This window comes from Notolepis coatsorum (assembly GCF_963971535.1).
Source record: "Notolepis coatsorum genome assembly, contig: SCAFFOLD_2588, whole genome shotgun sequence".
Lineage (NCBI taxonomy): Eukaryota > Metazoa > Chordata > Actinopteri > Aulopiformes > Paralepididae > Notolepis > Notolepis coatsorum.
In genome coordinates, this window is record NW_028172015.1 from 12908 (window position 1) to 23194 (window position 10287).

General features: G+C 43.3%; 1 protein-coding gene across 1 annotated transcript; it reads left to right on the forward strand.

Annotated features, from left to right (window-relative positions):
- Positions 1-827: 827 nt before the first annotated feature.
- On the forward strand, positions 828-9781 carry LOC311248130 (scm-like with four MBT domains protein 2; the record flags this gene model as incomplete). Its single annotated transcript, XM_084339073.1, has 3 exons — positions 828-955; positions 2820-2921; positions 9548-9781. Coding segments are annotated over 3 exons (464 nt in total), but the record flags the coding sequence as incomplete, so codon positions are not given.
- Between the last annotated feature and the right edge of the window lie 506 nt (positions 9782-10287).

Genomic DNA, 10287 nt, shown 5'->3' on the forward strand with positions numbered 1-10287 from the left:
TTCCACTTTAAACAAAAATGTGTCACAGCTATACGTTCGCATAAAAGTATGTAATTTGATTTTCCTCATCAAGGCAAATTATCACAAAACTCTTTGAGGAAACAGTACAACATCTCACGCCGTCAAGATGCTGCCTTGACACCCCGCCAACGAGCTTCCTTAAAAGTGTTCACAGCTGCTCGGCGACTGACTTACTGCCAATAGCTAACCGCTCCCTCAGATCAGGCATTCTTCCACAGGCCTTGAAAACTGCAGTTATTAGGCCGCTTTACTAAAAAAAGATAATAGTAGCCTGGATGGTCTTGTAATTAGCAACTACAGACCCATATAAAATCTATCCGTTATAAAGTAAAATAATCGGAAAAGGTTGTCTACCAAACAACTTACCAACTTTTAACGAAATCTTTTAGGCAAATTCCAATCAGGTTTTCAACCCCAGCCATCGCAGCATCTGCTCTTATTTAAGGTTCTAAATGACATTAGCATGAAGGCAAGATGTCACTACTAGTGTTACTGGGTCTTAACCCTTTCACTGCCACACGACAGAAGGTTAGCCCTTTACTATCGCACAACCGACGGCGATGCTCCATCATTAGCATCATTAGCTCCGCAACACGCCAGTTTTCCAGGCTGCCAGTATGTAATTGAATTGAACTTGTGTCACTCCTCGTCTATAAATCACTTGCACCGCATCACGTCTGCTCCTCTGAAGGCTTTCTGTCTGACGCTCCATCATCAGGCCTGTCAACGCTGACTGGAGATTAATCAGCAACAACCACACGGTGACTAATATGGCGACGTTGTTCCATCCGCGTGTTGACGGTGAGTCTTCTTCTTCTTCTCTCGTTTTCCTTCAGAGCTGCGGCCTCTGAAGAGCGCCCCCGAGTGGCAGCAGATACTGGAGGCGGCGCGAGCCGACGGACGGGGAAACCCACTGCCCCTGGAGGTGTTCAAGGTGAGAGACGGGCGCACGCACACACGCACGCACGCACGCACGCACGCACGCACGCACGCACACGCACACACGCACACACGCACGCACGCACGCACGCACGCACGCACGCACGCACGCACGCACGCACGCGCGCACGCACACACACACTCACCCACCCACCCACCCACCCAACCACCCACCCACCCACCCACTCACTCACTCACTCACTCACTCACTCACTCACTCACTCACTCACTCACTCACTCACTCACTCACTCACTCACTCACTCACTACTCACTCAAACTACGGGTCGCGACCCAAAGTGGGGTCGTCGTGGGTAGGTGACAGTGGCAAGTAAAAAAAAAATTATAATAAAAATGTTTTTATGTTCCGGCAACATATTTTGGCTAAGTATGCCTTGTTTTATATAAATGTGTGTTGATAACATAGTGCTGTAATAAAGTGGTCTAATAAATATGCATGATCAAGTTCAACAACGTGTGCTTTTATTTAGATATTTCTTAATTCCACGTTGAAATTACGCGATACATTAAGTGGTGGGGTGTTGCCAAAAGAAAATCCTAAATAAAATGGGGTCATGGTATAAAAAAGTTTGAGAACCCCTGTTCTATACTATATATTATGCTACTATGCCTATACTACTATTATGCTGCTGCTATGTCTACACACTCAGAGTGAAGCACTCAGCTTCGACACCGCTAGACGAACAATGGCACCACTTACCCTGCCAGAGGTGACCCCCCCCCTCCTGTTGACTGTGTTGCACACAATTTGTACAAGTGTCAGCTTTTATGACTAAATGTAAATGTGATTCATATGATCTATGGGCGTGTACTGCAAATACCACTTGTTCAGGTGTGTTAGTGGTGGTATTCCTATTCCCGTATCCACAGCATGTATATTATTTACATATAACGTGTAAAAAACATGCATTGTTTAAAATAGAACACGTGACTTCACTGCTTATCAAACGTGGGTGTGTGTGTGTGTGTGTGTGTGTGTGTGTGTGTGTGTGTGTGTGTGTATGTATGTGCTCATGGCTAGATCTCTGTGTGAACAGTCCAGGCTAGATAAGCTGTTCAGTACCCACCCATACCGCTGTATTACAGTACGTGACGTCTATGTGTTTCTGTCTGGATTCCTCCGGTCTGATTAGTATAGTGAGCTACATAATTATACTGTAGCAAAGAACACAGCAGTCACATGACCTACACGCGTGTGTTTTTATTTGCATGCGTGTGTTCTCTCTGTATCCTTCTGATGTCCCTAAACAACCGCGTTGAACCGGCTACTGTATAACAGGATGTAATAGTGTAATAATAATAATATAATGGGATGTAGTTCGAATCTGTGAATTTGAATGAAGCGCTTTAAAGGGTTAGCCCCGCTTTGGTATTGCACTTTGTAGCGGTAGCAACCCCTCCCCCTATATATCTGCTGAAATCCAATCCACACATCGGGGGGGGGGGGGGGCGGGGGGGGGGGGGGGGGCGGGGGGGGGGGGGACACAAACCGTAAACAAAGAGCAGTGCCATGTTGTCATCAGGGTGACCGTTTGACGACTTTACGGATCTACCTTTTTAAAATGTGTGTAAAACGGTCGACTGTGGGCCTACTGTCCCATTTTTGCCCATTTAAACTTTTTCTTAATATTTTGTATTCTAGTTTAAATCCAGATGTAGTGATTCTTTGTGAAGGGGGGGGACTAGCAAAGTAAGATTGACGTTGTGCGGTGTAACTGTACCGTTGAACTGTGTGGTGTAACTGTACTGTTTAACTGTACGGTGTAGATTGATTGATTGATTGAATTGATTGAATTTATTTGACAATCAAAATGTGACAAATACAAATCCTTGGCTCCAGGACCACGGAGACCTGCCCAAGCACTCCTTCAGGACGGGGATGAAGCTGGAGATGGTGTCTCCGTGGGAGCCGCTTCGCATCTGTCCCGTCTCCGTCTCCAAGGTGAGCCGGTCTGTGTCTGTCTCGTCTCCGTCTCCAAGGTGAGCCGGTCTGTGTCTGTCTCGTCTCGTCTCCGTCTCCAAGGTGAGCCGGTCTGTGTCTGTCTCGTCTCGTCTCCGTCTCCAAGGTGAGCCGGTCTGTGTCTGTCTCGTCTCGTCTCCGTCTCCAAGGTGAGCCGGTCTGTGTCTTGTCTCGTCACCGAAACGCCAATTGATTTAACGTTATTAGCTTAGCGCCCTATAACTAGCTTTGCAGGAATTACCCCAGACCATTGCGGTATATAGTTCATATTCACGATGCTATAAAACGGGAACGTATTGATGAAAAAATAATTTCTTTATGGCATATTGAAGGGAAGGTTTATACTGTCAATTGACAATGACAATGGAAACATAGCAATAATAATATGAGAGCACTCACCTGCGACCACAATCATTGTTAGTTCGACTCCTGGTCACGCTGTTCGTTTTGGACTACGAAATGTCGAAATGTAAATATATTACTTATGGCTATCGCATAATAGTAGGGATGTTCGATATTGGCTTTTTTACCGATATCCGATATACCGATATTGTCAACCGATACTGATATATGCAGGGTTTCCCCCTAAAAAAAACCTGAATAATTTCAGCTAATTAACATTACATATCTCTTGTCGTGGAATCAACACAACATTATGCATACTTTTGACAATAAATAAAATGAGAATTTGTTCTTACTTGTTTGCCTGGGTAAATAAAGATTAAATAAATATGTTTTTTTTTTTTTTTTTTTTTACCGATACCGATAATTTCCGATATTACATTTTAATGCCAATATCGGTAGGCTGATAATATCGGACATCCCTACATAATAGTTTAGTTTTTTTGATAAAAGGAGACTCGTGGGTATCCATAGAACCCATTCAGATATCTTGAGGTCAGAGGTCAAGGGACTCCTTGAATGTACCCTAACTTTACACATTACTTAGCCCCCTCCCCGACAAGCTAACATGGTTCAGTTGGTCTAGTTTCATATGATAACAGTATCTTCACTCTAGCTGCGGCCCCTGGAAGACTGTCATTTGTGTTTTTATTATTATTATTATTATTATTTATTTATTTTATTTTTTGATCCACTTTTTCTCCCATTTTTCCATATTTTCTCCCATCCCAATTTCGTATCATCCAATTCAACCCTCCCCTGTCACGAACGCTGTTTCTTGCCTCCCACAAGCCGGCTGCAATGTGGACTAAGTCATACATAGCACAAGTCCCCTCCGGTACTTGAGGTAACAGCAGTCGCATCTTTTCACCTGCGCAGCTCGATCTCTCAGTGTCGAGGAGTAACGCGTGGGAGGCTCACGCTGCCCCCGACACTTCCTGATTCTACTGCGCAGGCGCACCAACCGACTTGTAGGAGTCGCTTGTTCACAACGTTCGATCCCCACCCTTCAGTTTTCCCTCCCCGTAATACGGCCAATGTGTATTACTGCGGACGACCAGCCAAACTGAAAAACAATGTGGAGAGCTGGATTCGAACACGCGAATCCTAGCGTCTCCACACTGGTGGCGAGTGCCTTGCCCACTACACCACCTAGCCGCCCTATTATTATTTATTTTTATGGGTTGAGCAAGTTCCATGACCCCATTGCAAAGTCCATTGTAGAGTTTCCAAAATATGTGGGTCAATCTGAAAATGAAGCTTTAAAATATATATATATATTGCTTAATGTTTACTCTTGTACATGATATATGAGATATGAAATCTGTATCCAACAGCAACACCATTGTGTAACAGTAATTATACTTAAAGGGGCAGTTCACGTTGCCAGAAGCCTATCTGATCCGTCACACACTGGGGCTGGGACTCCCAAAGCACTCAGAGCAGTGTGTGTTCTTCACGCTTCAGGGCAAATCGCTCTCATCAGAACATGTAAATAAAGTACTAATCGGCCGCAGGAAAAAAGGTAGCAGATCTTTATTGACTTAGCAGTTTCAGAATGTTCAGAATGTTACCTTTCAAAAAAGCCCAGAGTCATGCATGCGCTATAAGTATAAAGCTAAGCTTTGCAAAAAAGGTATGCAGTCGTCAAAAACAAAAATGGCCCAGTTTTTGCCTGATGCTTAACTCTTTCACGGCCACGCCTACCGCTCATCTCTACCGCTAGATGGCCAGCTTAAAATAGTTGTTTCCGCGGTGTTTCACTATGTTTGCAGGGCTGTGTGTGTGTTCTGTATTATAGCTGTGGAGACAATGGTGTGGTTCATTTGACAGACACTACTTGTAGTGCAACATGGAAGAAATTGTTTGTTTCTACACACTGTAGTTTGTAGTTTATTACACGCTAAACATTGCGCATTTTCAAGATAATCCAGTATTTTTTCATAGATTGCGAGATAAAACGTGTTACCGTAATTCCTCTAATAGTAACCGGTATTCAATTAAAACCCGGGTCTCTATTAATGACCGGGTGCGCTGTTGAGCTAAGCAATTATAAGCCGGCCTCCTAATACAAGCCAGGTATATTTTGTTATTGTTGTTATATGCTGGCCTGGCTGTGCAGTAAATACCATATAATGGTATGGTGTTAATGTTTACCAAGAGAGTAAGCCTACCTCAGAATTGTATAAAACGAAGTTATTATTATTATTATTATTATTATTATTATTATTATTATTATTATTATTATTATTATTATTATTATTATTATTATTATTATTATTATTATTATTATTATTATTATTATTATTCCAGTATTGTGATTGCACTATTTTACTTTATTTAACTTTTTTTGACCACCTGTAATTGCACTGTTTACTACCGTATTTCATACAGTACTTGGTTTCAATAAATGAACCCAGTACATTTTACTGGGTTCAAACTGACACAAAATGTTGATTTATTCATTATGATCGGTTTGAATATATATAGGCCTCTCTCTTATACAGGCCTCCTCCTAATACAAGCCTGGTATCAGCTACAGTTGAAACAAATACAAGCCGGGGTTACTATTAGAGGAATTATGGTATGTGCATTAAGCCCGAATCGTTCTGGTTGATTCCCTGAACCCCCAAATACTCCCAAATCAAAGGTATATAACATGTACATATATATGTATATATATATATATACATTCACAAAATCATCAAGGGGGGGGGGGGGGGGGGTCGTTTTAACTCAAAACTGTGATCGTGTTTGCTGAGCATGTTTTACGTCCGGTGAAACACAGAACTGTGATTGTTAGAAAAACACCTTTCAGGTTCGGTAAAATAGACATAGAATATACCTTACCTTAGCCAGAAGGTATTCCAAAAAGATTGATTCCAAGTGATCGCATCGCCATCGCGATTACCAGTGTATATGTTTCGATGGTAAAATACGCTTCGTCAATGGAATTTCGAGGCGATCAATGTGAATCTCTGTTCAAGCAGGAGGAAGAGCACATACCAAAAAATAAATAAAAAAGGTAACCGTGTATCCAGGCCAATTCCAGTTCAGACACAGACGATACTGCCACCTGGTGATATTCGATCGGCATTGCAATTCCAATTTATACAAGCGACCCAAGGATGGCTAGAATGACCCGGATGATGATTTAGAACAGGATCAGAGGAAAAAGATCAAAGGATCTAAAAGCGTAATATTACGTGTTTGGCGCCCAACGGTTGGCGAGCAAACATGTAATATCACGTGATTGGCCGTGAATGAGTTAAGAGGTTAAGGGGATAACTATACTGTATATGAAACGTTATACACTGTGTTATCTTCATTTTAGAGCAAATTGGTTTTTGCGGCTCCAGATGAATTTTATTTCGTGGGAGGCGGGAAAAATGTCTCTTTTGATAGTAAAGGTTGCTGACCCCTGTGTTAAGGTAACTGTGTGGTTAAGGTCTATCAGAAAGGTGTGTCTCTGTAATCTTGAGGTAAAGGCATTTGCCTCCCATGTGAGTGCCCCAGGTTCACTCCCCAGCAGGGGAACTCGTTAAAAGTTAAACGTTAAAAGTAAAAATTCTTTATTTATATAGTGCTTTTTTAGACACTCAAAGCGCTTTACAATGTAGGGTGGAAATTGCCTCCTTCACAATATGTAATATATGTACTTATTACACACATACGTGCACGTTTTCAACACGATACGTAAATATGTTACTTATTGCCATAACATAATGTACAATATGTACCTTTTTTCCTGTGGTCGATTAGTACTTTATTTACACATTTTAAGCGAGATCGGGCTGTTCAACAAACATGTTGTACTTCTAAAGGCCCTCCCATAGTCGAGCAGACTGTACACAGAGCAGACTCCGCGGAGGTCCGCGCGGCTCTTTGAGCTTTGATCTCAGCGGACAGCAGACCCACAGGTGCGAAGCTCCTATTTTCTGACGCGCGGACGTCCGCGCCGCTGACTTGGTGTCACACAAAACGCTGCTCGGCGTTTTGGTCGACATCGAACTGCATTTAATGTGACGCCGATCTGCATTTTACTCTGACCACTCGCTCCGTGCCAAGAGAGATGTTTGAATGGCTTTTCTAAATGAAGTGTGTAAAATTGCCAGTTTTATTTCGAAATATTGGAAACAGAGATAACATAGAATGTTATCTCCGTTTCCAATATTTTGAAATAAAACTGGTGCTTTTATTTCATGCAATGCGTGTTTGTCATTTCAGCACCACGCGCTGTCCACCTCAAGCCTATACGGTACATTGCATCTCGCTGCCTATGTACCTGTTATTCAAGTGTGTAAAACTGCCCGTTTTATTATCAAAATATTGGAAACGGAGATAACATGACAGAAGTTGAACAGCGTGGGGACAATTGTGTAAACTGGCGGGTGACATGTAGGAAATTGGTCCGCGGAGGTCCGCTCGACTATGAAAGCTCAAAGAGTCCAGTGGACATCCGCTGACTCCAGTCCGTGTACAGTCTGCTCGACTATGGGAGCACCTTAACGTCTGAACAACCAAAACCCTGGTGCATGGACTGAGAGGACTCCCCGATAGTGACTCATCAGATTTGCCTTTTAAAAATGTGCACTATCCCTTTAAATATTCCCTGTTCTATGTAATGTGAGCTTTAGTTTTTACTTACATTAGTGACCCTTTTATAAATAGGAGTATGTAGTATAAATATCTATGATCATATCTTATAAATAGGAGTATGTAGTATACATATCTATGATCATATCTTATAAATAGGAGTATGTAGTATACATATCTATGATCATATCTTATAAATAGGAGTATGTAGTATAAATATCTATGATCATATCTTATAAATAGGAGTATGTAGTATACATATCTATGATCATATCTTATAAATAGGAGTATGTAGTATAAATATCTATGATCATATCTCATCCTTGCCGTGGGTCGTTCAGTATGGAGGCTCAGTTGTCTTGTATTGTATTAGATCAAGTACAGTACAAGGAAAATAAGTTTGGCATGACTAGTAAGAGTAGGATATGTACAGTTAAAGGATCTTATCTTATGTTTTATCGATACTTGGCGTCCGTGTGTCGATACAATATCGCCACGCTAAATATTACGATACTGTGCTGTATCAATTCCCCTCCCCCCACCCATAATATTGAACAGTAGGTTCTTAAAGTGTAGTGTGTGAGTAGGGTGAGTAGCACCAGTGGCAGTTACAGTAACTACAGTATATAACCAGACCTGCAAACTGATAAGAGGTGAAAAAGGTGACCAAACCCATGTAGCGGTGTGGGGGCGTGAAGAAAACCGTTGTGATTTTAACATGTAAACGAAACACTCGGAGAAGAAAATAAAGGGGAAAAGAAGACGACCCGTATCCGTGTCTGACGGCACTACGATTACATGTTCATATCATAATATCATAACGCAGACTAACTTTTTTGCTAACACACTGACTCTGCTTGGGGGGGCGCTAAATTAATCGCCCTTTAGGCATCATATTTTAAGACGCTGATTGGCTAAATTTACGTTTCTAGGTGCATTTATTCTAGGTGCAAGATACTCAACACTTTATGAACATTGTTACTCAGCTGATAGAGTCGTGCCCTTCCTTCCTGATGACTTGTCGTACAGAACTTGTAAGTCGCTTTGGATAAAAGCGTTTCAGCTAAATGACTAAATGTAAATGTAACATTTATTTTGCTATGTCATTTTTCAATTGGCTGCGTTGCGCCCTGACTGGGCCGCTGTGTCTAGAAGAGAGAGGGGATGAACAGGAAGCACACACAATGATTCATATTGTAAATATTACACGTTATTGTGCATTTTAAACAAAACATACTTAAAATGAGTAATTATTATTTATAAAAAAAATATATATAATATTTTTAGCGGTTGAAATCTACTATTATAGAAAAATCCCAAACCACTTTCCACCAGGGGGGGTGGTGCCCGAGCGCCTTCTAGTGACCAGCCGCCATGGGGGGCAGCGCCTTCTACAGGGGGGGGGGGGGGGGCAGCACCAGAGCGCCTTCTACAGGGGGGGTGGCGCCCGAGCCCCTTCTAGTGGCCAGCCGCCACGGGGGGGGGGGGGGCAGCACCAGCGCGCCTTCTACAGGGGGGTGGCGCCCGAGCGCCTTCTAGTGACCAGCCGCCACAGGGGGGCAGCACTGATGGACTCCGCACGCTTACCCACCACTCCTCTCTCTCCGCAGGTCTACAACGACAACTTCTTCCAGGTGACGCTGGTCGACCTCTCTCCCGAGGCCACTCCCCCCCGGTCCGCCGTGTCCCACTGTGATTCGCCCGGCCTCCTGCCCGTCCAGTGGTGTCTGAAGAACGGGGTCTCCCTGGAGCGGCCGCAGGGCCACCAGGCGCAGGACTTCGACTGGGCCGACCACCTGAAGCAGAGCGGGGCCGAGGCCGCGCCCGACGCCTGCTTCCCCGACGTGAGACGACCGCCGTGTTGTTTTCTGACCGGACTAGAATGTCAGGGCCCGGGTCCACCTGCCTCATATTTATGACCGCACGCGTCTTTTTTCAATGTATCCCAATGGGGAGAGAGCGTATGCGGCCGCATGCGCCGCCTATAGGAAGTGCGCTGCAGTCGGCTTCTTTTTTCAGCTTTTTTGTTGTGCGGCCGAAAGTTGAAACTTTGTGAACTTTCAGAGCGATGCGCTGAGCTCATTTTCAGACGACCAATCACAGCCATTCATATCTACCACTCTGTTTGTAACCTGACACCGGAGCTGCCTGCCTGTCTTGGCTGTCTCCCACAGTAGACGGGCCATTGAGATTCGCGACAAAGCACAAATACACTAATAATAATAACTACACGAATACACTACTAAAAAGCTAATAAAAAGCAAAGGGCGAACTGTGGTGTCAGGCAATAACAATATATATATAATTAATATACAATAAAGTGTATTAAAATATGCTATAATATGTGCAG